At 44.6% G+C, this 27,946-nt stretch overlaps 1 protein-coding gene across 1 annotated transcript in view; it reads left to right on the forward strand.

Moving 5' to 3' along the window:
• Positions 1 to 27,946, forward strand: part of KMT2B (lysine methyltransferase 2B) — a gene marked incomplete in the record, with an annotated part of 4,527,268 nt that overhangs the window by 1,249,872 nt on the left and 3,249,450 nt on the right. Inside the window, 1 exon segment of the mRNA XM_044079325.1 lies at positions 16,514 to 16,627. Coding sequence (XP_043935260.1) covers positions 16,514 to 16,627 — 114 coding nt within the window.

The raw sequence follows: 27,946 nt of genomic DNA on the forward strand, positions 1-27,946 counted from the left end.
TTCCGCAGAGTTAATTCAGAGATATGAAGTCCCAAACACAAATATTTTGGCATATGTTTGAAGTGTCAGTATTGAGACTCTTGGGGGTAGTTTTAATTAATTGGTTCCTTATTCAGCCCTCTGTTGGACTGGGCTTTTGTTGCTGTCAGGGAAGCCTAAAACCATTCTCCTTCTGTTGCTGCAGCACCCATAAGGGCAAATCCTGTACATCAGCCTCTTGCATACTGAAGTAATATATTGTTAGTTCCCATCAAGACCAACAACTGTACAGTTTCAGCAAGCCTTTATTGTACTGTTAAAGACCACACGACATTTCCTCACATCTCTGACTAGGTGGCCTGAGAGTGGGGCAAGACAGTTTTACTGTAACACACTGGAACTTTGGGCCTTCAGCTGTATCTCGTTTGTTCATATTCTAGGCTATTTTCTTGGAGGCATTTCTTCACATTTAAGGCCCTTCCTGAGCGTTGGGTTTAAAAGAGTCATGAGATTCATCTTGGCTATTTGCCTTGCTGGTGCATCTCACATTAGTTGCCCTCCATTATCTGCATGGTGTGGTTTGGACAAGACAGCAGATTTAGCCATGTACCTGTCAAGGGGAGGCAAAGCTGAGAATGTCCCCCCTCTCGAATCCAAGAAAATGTTGTGGCCATCTTCTGCTTTTTCCCCTTTGATAGGAACGTGTTGTTGGGTGGGAATTTCAGTCCGTGTGAGACACCTTTTTTTTTTTTTTTAATCTGTGATCCACTCCTGAAATTGTGAGAACACTGCTGGCAAAGAGGGAAAAGACTACCCAAGCACTCCACTCATAAGACTCTGTGCCCCCTTGCTTGCTCCTGTCCTTGAGCTGAATGCACTGATTTAGGGATCCTCACCCAGTTCCCCTTTCTACACTGAGCTCCTCAGAGTTAAACAGAGGAGGGAGGAGGTAACTTTCCTGTTCTTAGGCCCACCATTTGGTGGAGGTTGCAGAGGGGGGAGTGCATTCAGTCTTGTGATGCCCCTTCATCTTCTGCTACTTATGTTCTTTTCTTCTTGGGATTCCTTAATGGATGTGCCTTACTTACCCAGGCATCATTGCCAGCATGAAGACTACCTGTTTTTATAGGCAGGGGGGATGCTCTCCCTGTCTTTCCATCTAGCTGGTGCTACCTCTTGCTTAGTAATGTGGGCATTTGGACTCTGTTTCCACCAAGTCCTTTAGTGGGCTGGCTGCTAGATTTTGGGAATGGTCTTGAAGTTTTTCATAGCCTCTCTGTCTTGGATACTGGATCTAAATCCTTAAATAGAAGCCCCATACTTTTTGTACTCAGATATGTAAGATTCTCAAAGGGAGGGGAGGGATAGTTAGCCAGGTACAAACTTTGCTTCATGGTGCCAAGTTCTTTTTTTGCAGAGTGCCAAGCTGTCCTCAACTTGGCTTGTGGTTGAGACAAGTGTTGATGGCTGGTATGCATTTTCTATGTCTCATATTAGACAATGTCCTTCTATTCTCATGTTGCTGTATTCTTACTGTGGGATCCTCCACTTCAGGTGACCTGAACGTCTGCTGCTGTACAAAAGCTTAAGCCTGGTTGCTGCTAGTGTATGGGACATTACTCGCAGGGCTTATAAACAAGGGATCTTAAATGGGACATCTGCTTGCACAGCCCATAGAACTTTTCTGCCTCAGTCGAACATTAGATTGATCGCTTCACTCCTCTTCTCAAGACGTCTAAAGTTAAGTAGCCTGTTGGGGAATTCTTAATTTTATTTTTCGCTTGAGCTTAGGTTGTTGCCTGTTCTTAGCCGATGTCCTCTAGGAAGGGAAAATGTAGATGCAGCCGCCAAATTCCGCACAAACACTCTCATGGTCTTCGCTTGTTCTGTTTAGCCCGGGAACACTATCATACCTCCTGTGTCATCTGACAGTCGTTTTTTCCCAAAACCCTCTGAAGCTGTCTGTCCTCAATTTATATCTTGAGAACCAGAGGCTTAAGAAGTTAGCATTAAGAATGGATCTGGAGTCCGCCGTCCAGGATGAACTGCCAAGAAAGAAGGCCAAAGTTTCAAGGCCTACCACTGTCGTCAAACACCACCCTAACCTCCGATATAGGGGTTGAGGGATGTCTGCTAGAACCAACTACTTTCTGTGACTACCCTTGAGGAAGCTGCTTCTGAAGTACCGGTAGGCACATCCACGGAGGTTTTCTCGATGTCTGCTATTGCCGAAGTCAAGGAGGAACCAGGCTCCACCAGACGACTTTCCATGATCCAGGATTCAGATTCTGCCTCTCTAGGCCATATCCCTGAGACTAGACCCACAATTTTGACTAAATCAACTCCTTCAAAAAGGAGACAAAAGACCAAGCATTTGTCTTCTAGAGAAGGAACTACCAGACTGACAGTCCTTTTCGCAGTCCTTTCTACAGGTCTTCATCCTCCTCAGCACCCACCTTGCTGTACTCAGCCCAAGACCTGCCTCAGCTACCTCTGTCCCTCCCCCCTTACACAGGAGGAAGAAGCCTCCTCCTCATATAAGTCAGTTGCTTAGTCATCCCAAGTAGCTTCCCCCTTAGAATACTACTCCACAGATGAGGATTCCATAGAAGGAGACCCCCCCCCCCCGAGAATATTGCATTTGGAGAGACCATCACAAAAATGAGGGAGTATTTTAAATGGGATACTACCCAGATGACAGAAATTCGAAAGAGGTATTTTGAGCTGCTACAGGTTGAATTACCCTCCCCAGCAGCCATCCCTCCAGTGGTTCCTGCATACCTAGATGCATTCACATCTCTCTCAAAAAAAACTCTCGACTCTCAGCCACTAGCTCCCAATAGACCTGATCATTTCTATAAGGTCCCTGATGCCTACAAATTTCTGGTAAAACCCCCTTTGGCGGACCCCGCTGTGATAGCAGTGGCCCCAGACAAATGGTCAAGACCTATTCCATTATCCTCATCACTCCTGCATTCAGACAAGAATAGCAAGGTAATGGACAGGCTAGTCAAGAAGATATATATCTCTTCCAGTCTAGCATTTAGGGCAATTAACTACCATCTAGCATTTAGGGCAATTAATTACCAGACCCATGTGGTGAAATATGCCCTAGATTTGGTTACACAGGCTTCATCCCTACGTCCTCCTTGCCTGACTCTCCTAACAAGACATAAATGGCATCAAAACTGTCTCTGGCATTTCAGGTTGCCAGGCATTCTATAAAATGCAGTTATGATGCAGCAAAGGCCTCTGCTAGATCTGCTGCATCTGTGCTATGTAGATACTCCTGGCTTAAGCTTCAGCCACTGCCTGAAAACTAAATCTAAAATTTTGGATACATCCCTGGGTAACAGCCTCCTGTTTGGGAAATGGTCAGCACACTTGTTTAAGAACCTACAGCCGAAGAGTAAAGAACTCTAAGATATGAAACACTTACTGGTCTCTCTGATACCGACATTTTTTAGAAATTGTCCTGCAAAGACCTCCTTCGTCAGAAGGCCCCTGCATCCAGCTACCTCGTCATCTAGACATAGGAATGAGATCAGGAGTCTATCCTCCTCTAGGACAGTTCCTTCTCAGCTCACCAACAAGCAAGCCCTTTCAGGACAGAAATTACAGTAATGCATGACCACCTGGAACACCCTTCCCTTTCATCCCGTCTCTCACTGTCTGCCCCTCTGGAAAGAAGTCACCTGAGACATTTGGTCCTGGCAATACTGGAAAAAGGAAATTTCCTGTCTTAGCAGGAAAAACCCACACCACAGGGCATTTCTTTTCCACCCAAGAACCAACTTCACCCAATTCCTTACATTATCCAGGACCTTATTGCTCAGGGAACCATACAAACCTGTTCCACTAGGCTAAGAAGGAGAATGCTTCTACTCAAGGTTATTCCTGGTACGAAAAAAGGATGGCTCTTCGAGGCCAGTCCTGGATTTCTTTCCTAAACCTCTTTCTGAAAGTTCCTTCCTTCAGAATGCTATTCCTGCAAAACCTGCTTCCACTATTGCCACCCAAGGCTTTCATGGCTACTTTGGACTTGAAGGAGGCTTACCTCCACATTCCAATATATCAAAACCACAGGAAATACCTACGTTTTGCTGGACCGTGTTCGCACTTTTACTGCCTTGCCCTTTGGTTTATCCACTACACCAAGGGCCTAGCCCCAGCATTACCCTACTGCAGGACCAAGGGCATTCAAATCTACCTCTGCCTGGATGACATTCTCGTCCTTGCAGAAGGGGAAGACACCATCAAAAATCATCTGTTCTCCATGTCTCTTCTCCAGAGGTTGGCATTCACACTTAACCCCACAAAATCATTCTTCTCCCCATCCCAGGACAAAGCCTTCCTGGGATACAGGATACTGACAGACTTGATGAAGGCTTTCCTCCCTCAGGACAAGGTAAACTTCCCTTCCAGGACCTCTTCCTGGTCGACCACTTGTCAGCCAGGCATTTCATGTGCCTACTGGGCCTTATGGCAGCCACCATTTCCATGGTGCCACTAGCCAGAATGCACATGAGGAAGCTACAGTGGTATCTAAAGAATGTGTGGTTCCAACACAGTCACCCACCAGACTACCACATACTCTTCCTGCCATGCTTAAAAACTGAGTTAAAGTGGTGGATTCAACAGATGCAACTGAACCAAGGCCTGCCCCTCCAATCCACCACACCAACTCGGTGCATGCACACACATGCCTCCGATCTGGGCTGGGGAGCTACCATGAATGGCCTCAAGGTGCAAGCCCTTTGGCAACCATCCCTCCTGAGAAAACACCTCAACGTAAGGGAGGTGACTGCAGTTTAGCTAGCCCTGCAGGCCTTTCTCACTCTCTTGCAACCAGGCCCCCTACAAATCTTCACAGACAACACTACTGTAATGTGGTACATCAACAAACAGGGGAACCAGGTCTTACCTGCTCTGCAGGCTAGCAACGCACGTTTGTGAATTAGCCTTTTGGAACAGTATATCACTGCAGGCAGTCTATATTCCATCCCAGGACAAACCACCAAGTGGATGCTCTCAACAGAACATTCTCTCTGCATCACGAGTGGATGTTGCACAGCAAAGTATTCCTAGACATAGTCCACCAGTGAGGCACACCTCAAATAGATTTCTCCCCCCCAGAACAGAGAGTTGAAGACTTTTTGTGCCAAGGATCCCTCCCCACTAGCTTGGAGAGTGGACGCCTTCACCATCTCGTGGAAGGGACTCTTCCTGTATGCCTTCCTTCTCATTCATAAAGTCCTGAAAATCGGGTGGGACATGACAAAAATCTTGCTGGTGTCTCCCTGTTGGCCAAGCCAGCATTGGTTCCCCCTTATTCAATCCCTCGCTAAGGCCAGTCACCACAAGTTGTCCCACAAAGTAGATCTGCTCACACAACAGAAGGGAACTCACATTTATCCACACCTGGAAATGCTTTGCTTAACCCTCTGGGTGATAAACTTTTAGTCCCCTTAAGACACCGCTACACCGAGGACGTGCTGTCTGTCCTGCAGGAGGCCAGGAAACCCAACACAAGTGAAGCCTATGTTTGCAAATGGGAAAAGTTCTCCAAATGGTGTCTCCAAAGACATAGGGACCCCTTTCATGTGGATACTCCTGTAATCTTAGCCTAGGTGTGTGAGCTTATAAAATCAGACCTTTCATACTCTTCAGTGAAAGTTCACTTATCTGCCATCTCTGCCTGCTTACCTTTGGACCCTGCTCTACTGGACGTCAAACTATTCTTAAAGGGGGTACTGCACATTAGGCCTCCAAGGAAGCCTATCCCACCCCCTTGGACGCAAGTTATTTCCTGGAAAAGCTTATACTTGCCCCTTTCGAGCCAGCCAGCTCTGCATCCCTGTAGATGTTCACATGGAAAAGTGTCTTTATTGGTAGCTTTTACCTCAGCCAGAAGGGTCTTAAAGTTACAGGTGCTAATGGCATCCTCTCCCTACACTATCTTCCACAAAGATAGTGACCCTACTCACCAACCCCTCCTTCATGCCCAAAGTGGGCAACGAACTGTCACTAAATCAGTTTATTCAATTGCCTACCTTCTTTCAATCTCCTAAAAATCACAGTGAGAAAATACTGCACTCCCTTGATGTCCACAGGCAGGTAAGGTTCTATTTGGACAAAACTAAGACCATTAAAAAGTCTAATCAACTCGAGTCCTTCCATCCTAGGGCCCTGGGCAAGGCAGTATTCAGACAAAACTATCTCCTGTTGGATTAGGAAAAATATCTGCTTCTGCTATTCTTACCATGGAAAGCACTTGCATCAGGGGTCAGGGTGCACACTACTAGAGCAGCAGCCTCTTCTGGGGCTCAAAGGGCTGGACACATCAGCCATCCTTGAGGCAGCCACCTGGTCCTCCAGTACATACCTTTACCAGAGATTAAAACTGGACCATATTTCCAGAGCAAGATTTTCAGGGGCAGTCCTGCATGGATTTCTGGAGTCAGCTACCTCTTCCTCCTCCCTTCCTCCTTCTTAAGCTGTGGTACTCTCCCACAATAAGAATACTGCATTATTAGAATAGGACATAGAATAGTTGTGTAAAATCTTACCATAACCGTAGATGTCCTTCTCTTCCATGTTGCAGTATCCCTTACCTCCCACCTATCCCCCTGGATTACCTTTCACCTGTCTTTGGGCCGTTGTGGGCACTGCCTACACTATGGTCATGCTGGGCAGTCAATTGCATTTCACCTGGCTAGAAGACATCATTGGGTACTACCTACACTACTGTCTGACTGGGCAGTCAGTTCTGAGGGCTGTGTGTGCAGACGTCACATTTAAGGTCCCTGGTTTTATGGCCACGCGTGTGATGTTCCACGCATTAGCAGCACCCAGACTTAAGCTTTTGCATAGTAGCCGACGTTCGGGTCGCCTGAGGAGGAGGATCCCACAGTAAGACTACTGCAACATGGAAGAGAAGGACATTTATGATTATGGTATGATTTTACACAATTCTTTATTGCTAATTGTAATTTTTAAAAATGTTTGACTGTTGGTATAATGAGCTCTGCTTTTTTACGTAGGTAAATTCAGTATACAATTTAAGCAGTGTGTAAGCGAACATAGTTCTAAAATAGTGTGGTACAGACCAGTGCATTATACAAGCATCAGAAAACAACACTGAACATGAATTTGGACTTGCTGCTTTGCACATTTTATAGGAGAATGAGAGGTGATGATTTAATGACCATCGCTTGAGAAAAGTGAACACACATGAATTAATTTATTAAGGGTAAATAAACTACCTTTTTAATGTCTATAATATTGTAAAGCTAGTATTGTATCTTCAGTTTGTGAAACACTGCATGTTTTTATCCTTTAGTTTTAATTTCAACTTCATTTATTAAAATGAGGGTTATGTGATCACAATGAATTATTTAAACCTATGTGTGGTGTGTGTTCTGTTTTATTACATGAGAAGCGCTGTGTGTGAAAGCTTGCATCTTGACTGTTACTTTGATTAAATAATTTGTCTGAGGTTTCTTGTAACTACTTTTCAGTTTGATTGGTTGTGCTGCCCCTCCCATGGGGCACCTTGACATCCTACATTGCAGGTAATATGAGCCTGTCTTGTGTGTCGGTGTCTGTGTGTCGGTGTCTGTGTGTCGGTGTCTGTGTGTCGGTGTCTGTGTGTCGGTGTCTGTGTGTGTGTCGGTGTCTGTGTGTGTGTCGGTGTCTGTGTGTGTGTCGGTGTCTGTGTGTGTGTCGGTGTCTGTGTGTGTGTCGGTGTCTGTGTGTGTGTCGGTGTCTGTGTGTGTGTCGGTGTCTGTGTGTGTGTGTCGGTGTCTGTGTGTGTGTGTCGGTGTCTGTGTGTGTGTGTCGGTGTCTGTGTGTGTGTGTCGGTGTCTGTGTGTGTGTCGGTGTCTGGGGTGTCTGGTGTGTGTGTCGGTGTCTGGGGTGTCTGGTGTGTGTGTCGGTGTCTGGGGTGTCTGTGTGGTGTCGGTGTGTGTGTGTCTGTGTGTGTGTGTCGGTGTCTGTGTGTGTGTGTGTGTGTGTGTGTCGGTGTCTGTGTGTGTCGGTGTCTGTGTGTGTGTCGGTGTGTGTGTGTGTGTGTCGGTGTGTGTGTGTGTGTGTGTGTGTGTGTGTCGGTGTGTCGGTGTGTGTGTGTGTGTGTGTCGGTGTGTGTGTCGGTGTGTGTGTCGGTGTGTGTGTCGGTGTGTGTGTCGGTGTGTGTGTCGGTGTGTGTGTCGGTGTCGGTGTGTGTGTCGGTGTCGGTGTGTGTGTCGGTGTCGGTGTGTGTGTGTCGGTGTGTGTGTGTGTGTGTCGGTGTCGGTGTCGGTGTGTGTGTCGGTGTCTGTGTGTGTGTGTGTGTCGGTGTCTGTGTGTGTGTCTCTGTCTCTGTGTGTGTCTGGGAGAGAGGGAACTGAAATTACCCATTGATCCTGACCCTTTAATGTCAAGTGTAGGGTTGGTTCTAATCTATCATTTTCTGCCCTCCTGTCCCTTTTTGTAGGCTTCTAGGGAGGATCCTTTTGACTGTCTGTCCCTTGCTTCTTTAGCTGAGATTCTGGTCATTTTGTTGTCATGGATTCTGTTGTTGAAGCCAATAGTTGGATGAAACCCTGTTGGGGTAGAGGCCACACATTTGCCCCCTCAAGGAGCCCTGTCTCTCTCCCTGGTCCCATGGCTTCCTTTTAGGGCCGTATAGCTATTCCTATTCCTTGAAAGAAGTCCTGTGGCTAGTATTTTGGGCCTTTCCCTTCTGTGTCCCCTTATTGGCGATGAGCTGCTTTGGAAGCAGGTTCATTATTGAGTCTGCATGTAGAGGGTACTCGGGAGGCTACTCATCTGTTTCTCATGAGTATCATGACTCCATCCATCTTCCTACTTGGGAGAGGACAGAAGAGGGGAGGTTAAATCCCTGCTTTGGAACTTGGGGTCTCCTTTCCTAGCTGTTTCACACCTCATTTTAGACTGAGTATACTTTAATTGCTATTATCTACATTGGTGCCCGAGTGGCCAAGGAGAGGCAGATCACTCATGAACTTGAGAGGCTGTCAACATCCACAATCCTTCACCCCACATTTTGTTCTTTACCATTTCTCTCCATCTTGAATCAGGCACAAAAGCCCAATATTATTGCAACGACTTTAAATATTTTCACTGTTCACTTGAATGTTGAAAGAACAACACTACTTTGTATTTTAGAAGGATGTCCTTCAAGGATGCATCTGCAGTCCTTACATATGGGGTTGTCCTGCCTCAGGCAGCCCTTCGGTCGGCCGGATTCCGAAGTCTGGGTCCGGCGTCGGCTGATGTCGCCCTCTCCCCGACGTCCGAGCACCTGGGGTATAAAAGCATCAGCCGACACCATCTTCCTCAGTCTTTCTTGCCGTGTGGTGCCCGAAGCAGAAGCAGTTGGCAAGTGCCGGTCGGCCAGCTACTGTAACTTCAGCTACCGAAGACTTCAAAAGCTAAGTACCCCGTTGGGGACTCGTTCTTGCCTCAGCCGATGTCAGATCAAACGCTTAAAGTTAATAATTGCTTAACTTGTGGGAAACAAATACCTCATAAGGATTTCCATTCCTACTGCCTCCCCTGCCTAGGCCCAGACCGCGACGTCTTGGCCTGTACTGCCTGTGCCTCCTTCAATCGACGCACTCTTAGGCGTCGGGCGGAGTTTGCAGAGGAATTTTTTGGGGCTAGTTACTGTTATAATATGCCGTCAGAGACTCCGACTTCTCATTTAACCAAAAAACGGAAGGACAAGGACAGACGCACGCGGACCGTAGTTTCGGCTGAAACCACGCCTAGGCCTACCGCGAGGGTCTCGGCTGAAAGAGTCCTTGGTACTTCCAACCGTGGAAACCGCACAACCGACAACCTCGGCCCCGGAGGCCTCTTCTGAGTATGTTATAGAATTTCCTTCAGAAACCGGTGTTCAGGAAACATCCGACACCATTCCTCTAGACAAAGCTACGCCTGCACGTGGAGCAGCCAGATTTCCTGCATCCATGTCCATAAAAGCATTCACTAGGGCTAAAGCTGCTAAACCGCCAAAAACTCTGCCTCCCAAGGCTATTCCTCAGGGATCCACTTCAGGTTCACAGATTTTAAGTTTAGCTGAGGACCTTATTTCCTTAATCAGGGGCTCTCAGCCTCATCCGGACAGGGGCTCTCAACCTCCTCTAGACAAAAGGCCCAGGTTTGAGCCCACTGATCCCCAGTCCTCTGATGAGGCCTCAGATGGCTCTGCCCTATCAGCCTACCAGGAGGAGGCCTTTACAGCCTACGAGGATTCTGATGCAGAGGAATCTATTCCCTCTGCCTCCTCTCCTGAAGAGCTGTCCTTTGGGGAGACCCTTCACTCCATGAGAGAGCATTTCCAATGGCAGGGCCAGGAATTCTCAGATTCCAGGAAGAGATTAAGGACTTTTTTGCATTTACCTCAGCCTAGACCTTTGGCTATTCCTCCTGTTTTAAATGTTATTGATGTGTATTCTGAGTCTAGCATTACCCCTGACTCCCTTCCTCCGGCTCCTGTCAAGCCCGATAGGTACTACAGGGCCCCGGACTCGCATCTTTTCCTTTACAAGGCCCACTCTGCTGACCCAGAAACTATTTCCCAGGGCCCTAAGGGGGTTGCAACTGCCACTACTAAAAATCCACTCCCCTCTGAAAGGGAGTCCAGGGCTTTAGAGAGATGGGGTAAAAAAGTGTATACTTCCACTCTTTCTATGAGGGCATTAAATTGTCAATTCCATATGATACAGTACCAAGAGTATTTGTTAGATGAATTGCATAAAAAACTGTCTTCACCTGAACCCCTAGATCGCAAGTCACTTCAGGATCTGGTACATAACTCACAACAGGTTAGCAACCATTTCTTGCAGTGTGGTTATGATGCATTGGAAGCTTCATGTAGGTCAGAAATGACAGGTGCAGTCATACGTAGGCATGCTTGGCTGAAGGAACAAACTCTGCCAGATCATGTTAAAGCAAAGCTTCTGGATGCCCCACTGGAAAAGCAAAAGTTATTTGACTCCACTGCTCAGGAGGTCTTACAAAAATTTGAGGAAAAGGCTAAATCTGTACAAACAGTCAAAAATTTTCTCCAGGTCCAACCACCAAGATTCAGCAGAAATTGGCCTTCTAAGAATTGGTCCTTTCCAGACACAGAGAGATTTCAAAGAGGCAAGAACAGGCGTGCCAGAGGTAGAGGGCAAGCTAGAGGCTCCTACAGAGGACGTCAATGGCAGCCTCCTAACCAGAGAGATAGTGCAGGACCTACAACTGCTGCACAAGGACAGACTCAATAACTTCACCTTGACCCTGCCGACCAGGGCTCAATTGGAAGCACCTTTGGGCGGAAAGCTATCTTTATTCTCAAGAAATTGGCACAGTATTACAAGGGACAAATGGACACTGCAAATAATAGACAAAGGATACAGGTTCCATTTTCATACATTACCAAAAAGAAAAGGCATGCCAAACCTGCCACCGAATCAAAGGGCAGAGGCTTTACAACAAATTGCCAACCTATTGCAAATGAAAGCTATAGAAAAGGTTCCTCTCACAGAACAAGGCCAAAGATTTTATTCCAGACTATTCCTTGTCCCAAGAAAAGAAAAACCATGGAGGCCTATTCTCGACTTGTCCGCACTGAATACTTAACTCATTGTGCCAAAATTCAAAATGCTGACCCTACAGCAACTCCTTCCCATGCTGGGCAAGGGGTCTTGGCTGGTAACTCTAGACCTCAAGGAGGCATTCCTGCATGTCCCTATCAGACAAAGTTGCAGAAGACACCTCAGATTTCTTGCAGGTTCAGAGCATTGTCAATTCTCAGCATTGCCCTTTGGCTTATCTACTGCGCCCAGAGTGTTCACAAAATGCCTGGCATCAGTAATTGCACACTGCAGACTTCAGGGGATTCAAATATACCCATATCTGGACGACTGCCTTATACAAGCGGACAGCCAACAAACTTTGGTAAAACACTTGAATTATGCCATCCGCCTACTTCAGGCCTTGGGATACACAGTCAGCATTCACAAATCAAGACTTGTTCCATCCCAAAGAATAACTTTTCTGGGTGCGGATCTAGATACAACCACCCAAATGGCTTTTCTCACAGAAGAAAAAGACAACTACCGCATTACTTCGAAAATCTGACAAAACAAACTCAGCTGACTGCAAGGAAAATCCTGCAGGCCCTGGGTTACATGGCATCGTGCATTCTTCTGATTCCACAAGCAAGGCTGCATATGAGGAAACTACAATGGTACCTAAGGAGTTTATGGTCTCAGCACAGTCACAGCCTAGAAGCTTTGATACCACTCATTCCATGCCTTAAAAAGGAATTTCTGTGGTGGGCTCAAGCAAGCCAGTCAAACAGGGGTCTGCCCTTCAGCAAACCAACAACCAGCCAAACCATTACACCGGACGCTTCAGACCATGGATGGGGAGCACACATGGAGGGCAGATGCATCCAAGGACTATGGTCACAGAAAGAATTGCGCATGCACATAAACCAAAAGGAAATGCTGGCAGTAATGCATGCAATCGAGGCCTTCAAACACTTTCTGCATCAAGGCCACCTGCTAATAAGGACAGACAATACCACAGTTATGTGGTACATAAACAAGCAAGGAGGTACCCATTCCTACCCTCTTTGCAGGCTAGCAATGAAACTTTGGGAACTTTCCCTAAAACTCAATATAGAGCTGCAATCCCAGTTTGTGCCAGGAAAAGACAATATTCTGGCGGACAGCCTAAGCAGAAATATCATGGATCCACACGTATGGATGCTGCACCCAGACATCTTCCTTCAGATAACACAATCATGGGGAGGCCCAACATAGATCTTTTTGCCTCCCACCACAATCATCAGCTGAAGAAATTCTGCACAAGGACATACCACCCACAAGCATGGAAAGTGGACGCCCTCTCTTTCAGCTGGAATACTCTAACAGTGTATGCATTTCCACCTCTTCCACTAATGACCAAGGTCTTACTGAAAATCAGGACAGAGCAGCCAAAAGTGATTCTGATAGCTCCGAACTGGCCAAGACAGCACTGGTACCCACTGTTAAGGAGCATGTCACGCATGAAACCGTGGCCTCTACCACAATGGTCACTTCTTCTGACAGCACAATTACAAAACACTGCACTCCAGCCTGAAAACCCTGCAGCTGACAGCCTGGAGAATACCCTGACTCCTCACCAGGAAAAGCTATCCAAGCGAGTGAAGGATATCATCATGGAAGCTCGCAGGCCTTCCACAAGAAAGGCATATTCAGCAAAATGGGAAAGATTCCACACTTGGAGCACCGCTAAGGGCCTAGATGCGACAGTGATGAGCATGGCACATATCCTGGAATACTTGGCAGAAATGCTCCACAGTGGCCTTTCTTACTCTTCCATAAAAATTCATGCCTCAGCAATTTCAGCAGAATACAATACTGATCCATCTGTCTTCTCTCATCCTCTCCTAAGGCAGTTTCTAAGAGGAATTAAAAACATCAATCTTCCAAGGAAACCACCAGTGCCTACATGGGACCTTAACTTCATGTTGGAAAAGTTAACTCTACCTCCCTTTGAACCAGCAGCATCTTCAGAACTACAGTTCCTGTCTTGGAAGACTGCCTTCCTTCTGGCCATAATCTCAGCAAGAAGAGTATCTGAATTGCAGGCCCTCATGGCAGTACAACCATTTCTTATTTTTCATCAGGACAGTCTCTCTTTGAGAACCAATCCTTCATTCATGCCAAAGGTGGTATCCAGGGTCTCATTGAACCAAGCTATTTACCTGCCTACCTTCTTTCCAAATCCACAAAATAAGGGGGAGAAACTTCTGCATACCCTGGACATTCACAGACAGTTGCGGTACTACTTGGACAAAACTAAGACTTACAGAAAAACTGACCAGCTGTTTGTAACATATGCTGCTGGTTGACAAGGAAAAGCAATTTCCAAACAGACAATTTCAAAATGGATAGGGAATTGCATTAGATTCTGCTACTCTTCATGGCAAAACTGTGCCAGCTAACATTAGACCTCATTCCACCAGAGCCACAGCCACCTCCACAGCCTTCTTAAGAGGGGTGGCTACCAAAGACATTTTAGAAGCTGCTACATGGAGCTCCGTGGATACATTTTCCAAGCATTACAATTTACCTGTATATTCCAGATCCAGAGCAGGCTTTGCTACGGCAGTCCTGCAGGGCATTTTAGCTACACCATCCTTTTCTTAGATCCTACCACCCCTAGCTTGGCTATGGTATTCTACCCATATGTAATGACTGCAGATGCATCCTTGAAGGACATAGTACAGTTTTGTACCTACCATAAATGTAGATGTCCGATAGGTGTGCATCTGCAGTCAGGTTTACCCTCCCTCCTTCCCCTCTGTGGTATTCCTTGGGTACTTATCCCTCTTATAGCTAGCTGGGGTTATCTATTATGGTGTATTTGTTTTATATTACTGTGCATGTTTGGAATTTTTTTTGCATCTCTCCAGATTTAGCCTTCCTTAGAGGGCAGCTGGCATCTGGGGCAAGAAAAACTGAGGAAGATGGCATCGGCTGACGCTTTTATACCCCAGGCGCTCTGACGTCGGGGAAAGGATGACATCAGCCGACGCCCGACCCAGACTTTGGAATCCGGCCGACCGAAGGGCTGCCTGAAGCAGGACAACCCCATATGTAAGGACTGCAGATGCATACCTATCGGACTTCTACATTTATGGTAGGTACAAAACTGTACTTTTTGAAATCTCAAGACTGCAGTCTTATTGCTTTGTTCGATGGCTAACATCCACACTGTTGCCACAAAATCACCAGTGTATGATGGACAGAAAAAATTAAGACAGAATGAATTTCAGGGATATTTGAAAACTGTCTGCCCCCCCCCCCCCCTTTTCCATATTGACTGTCAGGATTTTGGTATGTGTGCTGTACCTTTGTGTCCAGATCCTACCACTTCTGTTGGCGCCAAGCGCTTCTGGGGAAATCATCTGCTTGTGTTCGTGTGAGCATTTTTTTGTGGATGGAGCAGAAATTTTACATCACCAAATTCAGTATCTTATTCACATAGGGAGTGTTCCTAGTGCCTGCTTCTGTTTGATTTAATTTTTCTGGGCATTGATATATCTTGTCCTTGCTCCCTCATATGGGCAAGATTGCAGTTGAGCACTACATTGCCATGCCTCCTCCCCCCATTGGGGAGACTGTTTTCTCTCCTGTCTTGGAGATTTATTTTCTTCAGCAGTCTGACCTTGTTTGCCAGGCTTGCCTGTTTTTTTTTCCCAGTGCTACAGTTGTGTAGTAGCATGTTCTTGAGTGATGTCCCCTCTTACTGCTGCACCTATTCTACAAATATTTGGCTCATCTGAACCTGCCTATGTATGGGGGGGGGTGGGGGTTGCTCCTTCAATGCCACACTTGGGAGAGCCCTGAACAGTTTCTTCCGCCAGCTCATGTGTGAGGAGTAACCACAAAGTATCAATGGGTCTCTTACACCTGTTAATGATGTAGTGTCCTAGGAGGAGGATTTTCTTTAGAAGTAGTTAGTTCTGGGTTGGGTAACCATATAATTGGGGGTAGTATGTAGTTCCTCTCGTCCCCCATGTAAGGAAAGGGGACTTGGGATATTCCATTTGCTGGCCAGAATGCAGTCTGCTCTGCATTTGTTGTAGAACAGCAACCCCCACCCCCAGATCTGCCCTTTGTAGCCTTGTCTGTGCCTTCACAAGCAACTATTTCCAGCATTTTCTTGTTCTGTTCATGGCAGGCTTGTTTTCCATGACCCTCAGAACTTGTAAGTGAACACTTTCCCAACAGGTTTCCATGTTTGTGTCTGTGAAATCAGGACTGGTTAAAGTGACACTCAGTGCTTATCCTTTTTGCTGGTCCTGGTGTGCTTCCCCAGTTCTCATGCATTTTGGCGATTTTACTTTCAGTTTCAGCCCAGTTATAAGGCTGCTCAAGTTAGGGTCCTCGGTGTTGGATATAATAGATCTTACTGTAATTGAGAATAAAAAAGATGACTTTCTTTGCTTGCCAGGAACACCCTTCTTAGGTTATCCCATCTGTGGATGTGGTGATGAAGTGAATTGTTCCTTTATATCCATACTGCCATTGTCTTTCGTCATGATGACGTTTATTTTGTATTGGCTTTTTGAAGTTTACTCTAAGCTTAATTTCTAGAAAGTTATTCTTCCTGTGTAAAATGATAGGGTTCTTAACTCAAAAGCCTTCACTGTTAATGAGTGTTCAGCTGCTATTCTTTTCTAAAAGCTTTATAATGAAAATACTCGGTAAAAATGTTATAGTGCATAGGCCTTTCCATAGCAAGTATGAATTTAAATATTTTAGATTTCTTGCTATCTTCTATAGTAGATGGCTTGATATCTTGCAATAAAAATCATTGTGAGGAGCTAGTAAATGTTTTCTGTAAGCAGATCACAGTATGATATAGTTTGCTTGTGCTGGTGTTTCATGTTTAACAACTCCTTGAATTAAATCCCCTGCCTCTCTGCAGAAAAGTAATGTTTCCTTTGTTTTGCTTTTAGGAGGATTGCAGCTTGGAGAATGTATGGTTGATGGGAGGACTGAGTGTTCTTACCTCATTTCCTGGAATGCCACAAGATGTTTGTTTGCTTTGTGCTAGCAAAGGATGTCATGAGGTTGGTTGTCTTTCTTATGAGACTGCTGCCAACTATAGTGGTTTGTGTCCACATGCTTAAGATTTCTGTTTGTGCCAAGTTTGTTCTTTCTCTGTCATGAGCACAGAATCATTTTTGTTTTATGCATAACTCTGCTTTTTGGAGGTTGTGATGTTTTCAGAATACTTCTGTGCGAGTACTAGCAAGTCACAACATGTGTATACCATTTGTGTTTAATAACTGTAAAACACAATTGAGATTTCATGACATGGCAGCCATATTGATTTTAATGAACTGCATTAACTGTGTGGAAACTAGATTTTAATTTTTTTAGTGTGTTGCATCCAACGGGAACAGGTAATCCTTTTCAATGAACTGCACTCAGATATTTACTAAGCAGTTATTTCGTTAACCTTTTCAGGTTTTTTTCCATTTACATTTGTTTTTGTGGTGAATTATTAACATCTTGAGTCTGTCTTGGTAAATAATTTGTCACAGTCCACCTCTTCAGTTACATGTAGTTGACATTTTCTTTCTAAACATTATTATTTATGTCAAATAGAGTGAAAAAGAAAGCAAAACATTTAAGTAAACATTTAATAGCATACTACAATATTAATTCCTAATAGTCATATAGTTTTCATTGGAGGCGCTTCCTTTTTATAGTAGTTCATAAAAAGTTTAATTTTTAATGATAGTCAATCTATCTCATCTTTGTCGTCCCTCTCATTTCCACTTCCTGTTAGAGCATTTTCTGTGGTAGCTATCTTCTATCACATTTTTCCCAAGATGTCTTTTGTGCTTTCCTGTTCTTGCGTCTTTGTATTTCCTCCATTAGTAAAATGACATCACTTAGTCATTTTTTTTTCGGTCTATATTAGATAAATGAAAGTTTATCTTACCGAACGCTAACATTATCGAAAATCCCGGAACTCAAAACTGCAATTGTAGGGGGCTGCACCCCCACACTCCCCGCTAAGTATATATTCCAACTCTGAGATCGCACTACAGTGAGGAAAGGGCAAATATTCCCATCTTCGCTATACTGTGATCTCACAATTCCGGTTTCGGGCTCTGGGATTTTCACTCATGTGAGCGTTCGGTAAGATAGACTTTCGTTTATCTAATATAGACCCTTTTTTCTACAGATTACCTGATTTCTATCATTTTTCTTTGCAGGTAGCATCATTAAAAGCATTAACTCTTACTAAATTACTACAGTGCTGTTTTTTTATCAAAGCCAGTATTAACAGCTCTGTAATCTATATTTCATGTTTTAACAATCCTTTTAGTACCAGCTGTGTTGTTTAAAATCATCCATTATAGAATAAGGCCAGGGTGTCAATATTTTGTGTCCACAACCTCTAGTTCACATTGGTATGTTTCATCTGTACCAGGGAGCATTTTATATAAACATTGGGTGAGTTAAGTACGTGTGGTGGTGTGTAAAAGTACTTTAAGACACGTCCAAACATTTCTCATTTATTTAGTAGTAGTTATTTTAAAAAAATCACAGTAGTTGCTTTGTTATATAGGGTGCATCTTCCCTTCTTACACACAACCCTTTAACATAACTGATCACGCTCTGTTTTTCTGTAGGCAGCACATGTAGAACAGTTTTCCACCTTAAATTGTAAGTTTTGACTGACAAACTGTAACATTTTAAACCACAGTACATCATAGTAAAGCTCTGGATCTAGTACATACTTGTCCACCATTCTGCTGGCATCATTAATTTATTCTGCTATTCTTGAGTTGCACATTCCTTACTGACTTCAAAAATTCAATGGTAACATGGCTGAAAAAACTTGAGATACATACAGTGTGAAGTCCACACTCTGTGCCAGTAATCAAGGAGCCTGAATCCCTCACCATTGATACTAGTAAGGGAAGTCCACTTTGAACAAAAACAGATGCAGTGTTTCCAGATGCAGCTCTCTGCATCAAGCATAGTTTCCCTTAAGAGCACACATGGAACTTACCACTCAGTCTGGGGTCTGAGTTTCTGCCTCTGTCTCTTTCCAGGTCTCCAGTGGCACAGCTGTAGAGTTGAGTCCTCAGCTGAGTCTCCAAGCCAAGTCCACCAGCACCCTCTCTGTGAAACCAGTGGTTTATGTCCCTGCTCTAAGCAGCTGATACACACATGCTTTGAGATTTGATTTACTTGCACACACATGCGCTCGTGTCACACACGAGAACGGCTTGCACAGATTTGCTAGCTATGCCCCCTTTTGCCCAGACTATAAGGTAGTTACTGCCACCAGGCACTCCAAAGCCAGCTACTCTAAGGCTCTTACAAGGGTACCCAATTATACTTGATGAATTAATAATATTACAAATGGTAGTGTTTTGACCAGTGCAATAAGGCTTTCAGGAGTGACCACAGTGTCACTGAAGAAATAGAAGTACCCTCAAAGGTTAAAATATTCTCTAAAGGACCAGCCACAATGAAAAGTTTAAGTATATTTAATAATAAAAGTACGTGAAATACCAAATATCTGTTTACAGTAAACAGCAGAGTTTCAATCACAGGACATATTAAAATAACCCAAATGAATAGGTTTACATGGATAAAGAAAACAGTATTTAACTAATCTTACTGATTAAAGAATTACTATTCCTTGGTTTACTTACTAGAGCAAAGCAAGATATGAAATCGGTGAGGGGGTCCTTCTTTGTCATATTCAAAAAAAAAGACTGCTAAGGGGACTACTCTCTCATCTGATATTAAGCATCATTTTAACCTAGCTTACAGAATGACATCACATACATCTGACTTCTGCTTCCCATGCTACCCCCATTGCTAGAAGCTGTCAGGATTTAGCACGTATGTGTCAATGCACAGGTGTAGAGCTTGCTAAGATCTGTTGCAGCTTTTGGAAGTCATAAAACTATTTCAACCCCCCCCCCACCCTTCCAGAGCAGCAGTTACTTCACACCAAGCGCAATACAGAAAGCTTCCAAGTACAGATGATCTCTCTGGCTGCATTGAAAACTCTGAGACAGCATCTTTATTGCCTATGCCCAGTAATTTAATTTTAGAACATTTTTCAAAGTTAGCTGCAGCTGGACTGAGATTAACCCCGTCTCTTCCATTAATCTTTGTTACAATATATACATTTCAACATTTAAAATAATACATGTGTATTGTTTTTCTGTCCAGCAGGGCACACTGTTGGTACACTTTTAACACATGCAGCCTTACAAATACATTTTCAGCACAAGCATCTGCACAAATGTGTTTGATTTTCAAAGAGCATGTAAATATCCTATTGTCATGTTGCAGTATTCTTAACCTTTGGTTAGCCTCCGCCTAGTGACCCACATGTCTGGCCAGTATACAAAAGCTTTAATAACCACTATCCAAAAGCAAATTATTCTGAAACCACACAAAAGACCAGTGAAAACAGCTCTACTTTCCAAAATAAGAATTTAATAAAAACCTTTTAGTTGTCTCTCCTCTCCTAGCGCCTCGGCTGCAAGCCTTTACAGAGTAAAAAAACTTTACTCTGTAAAGGCTTGCAGCCGAGGCGCTAGGAGAGGATAGACAACTAAAAGGTTTTTATTAAATTCTTATTTTGGAAAGTAGAGCTGTTTTCACTGGTCTTTTGTGTGGTTTCAGAATACAAAAGCTTTAGTTGATCTAGGTACGTGGGACATCTGATGGCTGTAGGGAGTGTGGGCCATAAAAATGACGTCTGCACGTAACTTCCTCAGAACTTCTCTGCCGCCAGTCAAACAACTCATCCTGCTTTTGTCTGGTCCTGCAATTAAAGTTAAGTACCCCATTGGATCCTTTTTTCTTATTTTATTTAACATTTGTTTACCGGGGAAGTCCGACTAGGCAAAATTGTCCATTTTCAGTGTAGACCTGGAGAGAAAAGCTCTGCATAACACAACAGTCAGCATTTTAAACAATAGTGAAACAATCAGAGAAGTGATAGTAATAAATCACATAACATGTTACAGTTCAAGTTAGTAATAAGGCTAACAGGAGCACTTGCTAACACATTTACACCTGGTATCAAGAAATCGTTCAGTGTAGTAGTGTTTTGGTCACTACATGCATGCCCAGGTTCATGTCATCTAGAAAAATATAGTGTAGGTGTGGACATCAGATCCCTCATAAGGATGCCCACAACCTGTTTATTTTGCCTAGGACCCAACCACGACTATAAGGCCTGTGCCATTTATCAAGCCTTCGTCCGGAAGACCCTTTGCAGCCGTCTGCATGCCCTCCACATTTACCTGGAAAACCAAAGACTTAAACGTCTGACTCTTGGGATGGAAGGGCCATCTGGTCATACCGCTGAGCCACCGAAAAAGAAGGCCAGAGTTCCTAGCCTTGAAACTACCGCTGCACCTCTTCCACCTGACTTTCCCCCTGTGGCTGAGGTATGCCTGGAGGAATATACGGAACCAGCCAACTCAGATATAATGGGTATCGTTTTAGAGGCCACACAACCAAGTTCGGAAAGCTTGTCCCCAGAGGTTATGCAGATGTTGCCTGCTGATGAGGGGTAACTTTGGCTCGCTGCGGATGTCCAGACCAGTCCTTCCTCCTCTTTTGTAGCTCTTGAGACTAGGCCCTCCTTAGGCCCTATGCTCTCTAGGGCTGTCTCTTCCTTGAAGAAAAAACAAAAAACTAAGTTTCTTCACCTACTGAGAGCTTGCCTGATTGCCAAGCCTTCTCTCAAGGCTTATTTAATGCCTTTATGGCCCTTAGGCCTTCCTTGGCTGCTTTTCCTCCTGTTATTAGCCCTAGGCCCCTGACTAATGAACCTCCCATATTGGAGGCTGAAGAGTTTTAAGATTCCTCTTCTGAGGATTCTTTTTGTGCCTCTCAATTGCCTTCTCCTCTAGGTTATGCATCCCCTGAGGAGGACTCTGCTGAGGAAGACTCCCCTGGGGGAGGACCTGACCTTTTGAGAAACAGTTTCTCTGGTGAGAGAATTCTTTAAATGGGACTCCACAGAAATGACTGTCCAAAAGAGATATTATGAACTCCTACAAATAGACACTCCTGCACTTTCTGCAATTCCCCCCATTCCTGCCAGCTTTTTAGATGCATTTTCAGCAGCTTGTAAAAATCCTGAATCCCATCCCCCTGCCTCCTAGAAGACCTGACCAGTTTTATATGGTCTCTGAAGGGGAAAACTTTAAGTGTCCTGCAGCAGATCATAGTACTATTTCTGTCTCTGCAGACTAACCATCCAGACTGCTAGCCTCCACCTCTGTTCTCCCTTCTGATAAGGACAACAAAACAATGGAGATAATTGGCAAGATGATGAATACTACAACTCTGGCCTGTAAAGCTATCAGCTGCCACACACATGTCCAAGTACTCCCTGGCCCTTTTTATCTCAGGCTTGTAAGCTCTTGGATGGTCTCCATGATTACAAAATCTCAAATTTCTAGTCTGATCTCCTTGTCCTCAAGTGACAAGAAGTTCAATCAAATGCAGATGTTCTTTGTGTTTCACTGTTGCAGTCATTACATTTGGGTAAGCTGTTGGCAGGTTGCCCTCAGTCAGCTTGATTAACAAAGTCTTGGATTTTGCGTCTGTTGCTGTCCCTTTTTCCGTGACGTCAGGTCTTCAGGGGTATAAAACATGCAGCCGACGCCATTTTCTTCAGTCATTCTTGCCGCGTGGTGCTTGAAGCTGAAGCAGTTTGCAAGTGCCGGTCGGCTGACTCCTGACATTTTCGATGTTCATCGTGTTTCACTGTTGCAGTCATCACTGTAGGGTTCTTCCTGCCGGCAGGCAGCCCTCTGTCAGCCAGAATCCCAAAGTCTGGGTCCGGCGTCGGCTGTGTACTCACCTTCCCTGACATCAGTGCGCCAGGGTTACAAAGGTCCCAGCCGACGCCATGTTCTCCAGTCTTTCTTGCCGTGCGGTGGAAGCAGTTCGCAAGTGCCGGTCGGCTGACTCCTGTTATTTTTGGTGCTTCATACCGAAGACATTCTTCTTTTCAAAGCTAAGTACCCTGTTGGGGAAACTTTTTTCTTGCTCCAGACCGATGTCAGAAAAGGTTAATTGTATTTCATGTGGGAAGCAAATACCTCATAAGGATTTTCACTCTTACTGTATTCCTTGTCTAGGCCCTGACCATGACGTAGCTAGTTGTCTGTTTTGTGCTAGATTTAATCAACGTACTATTAAACGGAGATAAGATTTTGCCTTTCATTACTTTGGGAGGCGATTTAATTATAACATGCCGTCGGACACGCTTCCGACTACCGGAGTTCATAAAAGGTGTAAGGATAAGGATAGGCCTTCGAGGTCCAAATCAGACGACAGTTTACAATCAGAGCCAGCTGCCGGTTCGGCCGTCGTCAGTGAGGCGCTTTCGCAGCCCCTGTCGTTGGCCATTACAGAACCGCTTGCCGAAACGGACTCCCACAAGGAGCCAACTAGGCCTTCGGATACTCCAGGTTCAGGACTTGGGATAATGCTCCCTCGGATGGGTCCGGAGCCACTGTGCAGGTACCGGCTTCCAAGGGGGTTTTCAGGCCTACGCAACTTCAGGCAAAGACAAAGGCAAAGACTCCTTCTAAAACAGACTCAAGCCCAGGCCTCCTCTGATCCGGGACCTAAATCTCAAAAACAAATGCTTAAAATGGCAGAGGACTTGCTAACTATGATTAGGGGTTCACTTCCCCCTCCAGACAAAAGGCCAAGACAAGAATTGGATTATGAATCCTCTGATCAGGTTATCTATCTCTTCAGTGTCTTCCTGTGAATAGGATTATACTTTCCCTCCTTATGAGGATTCTGATGCTTAGGAATCTATTCCTTCAACTTCTCCTCCTAAGGATTATTCTTTTGGGGAAACTTTACATGACATGAGGGAACATTTTCACTGGGAAGGACAGGAGTACTCTGAATCTAAGAGAAGGCTTAGGGATTTCCTTCTTTCCCAACACAGACCTCTGGCTATTCTTCCTATTTTGGATATTGTGGATGATGTCTCTTCTGAGTCTAATTTAACTCCAGACTCCTTTCCTCCGGCCCCTGCTAAGCCTGATAGATATTAGAGTCCCTGACTCCCACCAGTATCTATTTAAAAATCCTACTGCTGATCCAGAAACCATTTCTCAGGGTTTTAAGGGTGTTAAGGCCGCCACTGCTAAGAACCCTATTCCGTCAGATAAAGATTCTAGAGCTTTGGAGAGATGGGGCAAAAAAGTGTACACTTCTGCTACTTTATCTATTAGGGCTTTAAATTGTCAATTTCATATGTTGAAATATCAGCAATACCTTTTGTCTGTTATGAAACAAAAACTGTGTACCATTTCTGCATGTGCAGACAATAAGGAATTACAAGATTTGATGAAAGCTACTGAACAGTTGGGGAAACGTACCTTACACTGTGGTTTTGATGCTTTGGAGGCCCCTTGCAGGGCGGCTGCCACTGGCACGGTCATTAGAAGGCATGCTTGGTTAAAGGAACAAAATTTGCCTGATCAAGTAAAAGCAAAATTACTGGATGCTCCTGTTCAACATAATGTTTTGTTTGGGTCTAAGGCTGAAGAGGTTATAAAGAAAATGGAGGATAAGGCAAAATCCATGCAAACGGTTAAGGATTTCTTACAAGTTCAGCCTCCTAGATTTAGCAGAAATTGGCCAGCTAGAAATTGGTCCTTTCCCAGCTCAGACAGGCCTCAGAGGGGTAGATATAGGCGCTCCAGAGGGAGGGCCCAAGCACAGACCTCTTATAGGCCTAGACAGTGGAGTGCTTCCACCCCCAGGGGTGGAGAAGATAGGTCTCAACCTTATAGGAAACAGGCTCAATGAGTCCCCCTGCATGGCGCCAAGAACCTCTCTCCTGGAAGCTCCTCTGGGAGGAAAACTTTCTCTCTTTCACCAAAATTGGACTTACATAACCCAAGACAAGTGGGTTCTGGATGTAGTTTTAAGAGGTTGCAAATTCCACTTTCACACCTTACCAAAACCAAACGGATGGCCAGACCTACCAAAAACTCAATGGGCAGAGGCATTAAAACAGGTGAGGTCCCTCATGGCTATGAGGGCCATAGAACTGGTTCCAAATTCAGAGACGGGACAAGGCTTTTATTCAAGACTCTTTCTAGTTCCCAGAAAAGCAAAATTCTTGGAGACCCATCCTGGATCTGTCAGTCTTAAATACTTCCCTGGAGATACCAAAGTTCAAGATGCTTACTCTGCAGCAGCTCCTGCCAATGTTGAGCAAAAATGCATGGATGGTGACATTGGACTTAAAGGTGGCTTACTTACACATTCCTATCAGACAGGAGTGCAGAAGATACCTCAGGTTCAAGGCAGGCTCGAAACATTACCAATTCTCTGCGCTGCCCTTTGGCTTGTCTACTGTGCCCAGGGTCTTTACCAAGTGCCTGGCACCAGTAGTAGCCTACTGCAGACTCAAGGGAATTCAAATTTACCCTTATCTGGACGACTGCCTTATTCAAGCAGAGAGCAAGGACATTTTACTCCAGCACTTGGAATTTGTTCAGAATCTACTCAAGTACCTGGGATTCACTGTGAACGTAAAAAAGTCAAATTTGACACCCACTCAACAGATAACTTTCCTGGGTGCTCTCTTAAACACAACAACCCAGATGGCATTCCTGACACCAGAAAAACAACTACAGCTGGCTTCAACTTTCAAAAGCCTGGCGTTAAAGTCTCAGCTAACTGCAAGGAAATTCCTACAGGCTTTGGGGTTACATGGCTTCCTGCATCCTACTCATACCATATGCAAGTCTGCATATGAGGAAGATACAATGGTACCTAAAAAGCATATGGTCCCAGCATTGTCCCAGTCTGGAAACAGTGATTGCTGTCTTGCCTTGCCTGCAAAATGAATTCCATTGGTGGGCCATGGCATGTCTTCAAAACAAAGGGAAAAGCCTTCAGTCTACCAAGTGATAACCACGGACGCCTCGGATTATGCATGGGGAGCCCACTTGCAGGGAAAAGGCTTGCAAGGTTTTTGGACAGAGGATCTGAAACCTATACATATTAATTTAAAAGAGATGTTAGCTGTACAGAATGCTCTATTGGCTTTCAGGGATCTTTTACAGCCAGGGCAGCTACTGATACGGACAGACAACACCACAGTTATGTGGTACATAAACAAGCAAGGGGATTCACACTCCTACCCCCTTTGCAGGCTAGCCATGACTCTGTGGAACACAGCACTAGCTTGCAAAGTGGACCTACAAGCTCAATTCCTGCCAGGGAAACAAAACATTCTGGCAGACGGCCTGAGCAGGAACCTGTCAGACCCACACAAGTGGATGTTAGATACCCAAATATTCAAGATGATTACAGAAGCCTGGGGCTGCCCGGGCATATATCTATTTGCATCTCCACACAACTACCAGTTACAGACTTTTTGCAGAAGGACATATCACAAGCTAGCATGGAAAGTGGATGCTCTGTCATTCAGTTGGAGGAACCTCTCGGGGTATGCTTTTCCCACCACTACCTCTTCTACCATGGGTGTTATTAAAAATAAAACAGGACAAACCAAAGCTGATCTTACTAGCCCCAAATTGGCCTCGACAATTTTGGTACTCAACACTGATAAATCTATCCCAGGAACCTCCTTGGATTCTACCTCAGATTCCAAATCTTTTGTCTCAGCATCAGGGCCAGGTCCTGCACTCACATATCAAAACTCTCAGCCTGGTGTATTCAGGGTCTGTGATTAATCCTACCCTTTCCAAGCAGGTCATGGATGTTATCTTAGAAGCTAGAAGGCCTAGCACTAGAAAATCTTATGAAGGTAAATGGAAGAGATTTTGCACCTGGATGCATGCTCAGGAATCAGATCCTCACATTCCAAATATTCTGTTGATTTTACATTACCTAACAGATATGTTGCATAAGGGTTTATCTTTTTTCTCCATAAAAATACATGCCTCGGCTATCTCTGCACATTATAATACAGATGATCCAATTTTTTCACATCCACTTCTAAAACAATATCTCAGAGGAGCAAAGAATTTAAGGCCCCCTAGGACTCCACCCATTCCTGCCTCGGACCTCAATTATGTCCTGGAAAAAGTTACTCTGCCTCCTTTTGAGCCTGCTGCCACATCTGATATTAAGTATTTATCATGGAAGACTGTTATCCTACTGGCTTTAACTTCAGCCAGGAGAGTCTCGGAGTTACAAGCGCTCATGGCTGTGGAACCTTACATTATTTTTCATCAAGACAGGGTTTCTTTGAGGACTTAACCCTACTTTCATGCCTAAAGTGGTTTCTAAAGTGGTTTTAAACCAAACTATTCACCTGCCAACTTTTTTCCCTAATCCACAAAATAAGGGGGAGAGGATCTTGCATTCTTTGGACGTGCACAGGCAGCTTCGCTTTTACATGGACAGAACCAAGGACATCTGGAAAACGGAACAACTGTTTGTTTCTTATGCAGCAAATTCCCAAGGCAAAGCTATTTCAAAACAGACAATTTCTAAATGGATTGCTCATGGAATCAGATTTGTTACTCTCATCATGGAAAGAAAATCCCAGGAAAAAATTAGGACACACACTACCAGAGCTGCTCCTACTTCAGCTGCCTTTCTCAGGGGAGTCCCTACCAAAGATATTTTGGAAGCTGCAACTTGGAGTTCAGTGCATACTTTCTCTAAGCACTATAATCTCGCAGTTTATTCGAAGTGTAGGGCAGGCTTTGCTTCTGCAGTCTTGCAAGGCCTTCTAGCCACCCCTTCTACTCAATAACCACCACCCTTTATCTCAGCTTTGGGATTCAACCCTACAGTGATTGATGACTGCAACAGTGAAACACGATGACCATAGTACAGTTGTGTACACTTACCATAAATGTAGATGTTCGAGTGTCTTCACTGTTGCAATCTGGGTTACCCACCCTCCTGTCCCCTCTTATACTTTTATTGGTGTGGTTCCCTGCTTCACCCTTCTTCTGAGGTGTATTTGCTACAGGGTATGGGGTTTGTTTTACGTTACATTTTTGTTTTACTTTTAGCCTTTATTTTGGGCACCTGACATCTGGGGCAAGAAAAACTAGAGAAAATGGTGTCGGCTGGGAGTTTTGTACCCCTGGCGCACTGACGTCAGGGAGGGTGAGTACACAGCCGACGCCGGACCCAGACTTTGGGATTCTGGCCGACCGATGGCTGCCTACTGGCAGGAAGAACCCTACAGTAATGACTGCAACAGTGAAGACACTTGAACATCTACATTTATGGTAAGTGTACACAACTGTACTTTTTCGAGTTTCAGAACCGAAGTCTTCAACCTTAAGCTAAGTACCCTGTTGGGGAAACTTTTTCTTGCTCCTTACCGATGTCAGTAAAAGTTAATAACTGTA

This window comes from Protopterus annectens, chromosome 8.part0 (assembly GCF_019279795.1).
Source record: "Protopterus annectens isolate FY-2018-M chromosome 8.part0, PAN1.0, whole genome shotgun sequence".
Classification (NCBI taxonomy): Eukaryota; Metazoa; Chordata; order Ceratodontiformes; family Protopteridae; genus Protopterus; species Protopterus annectens.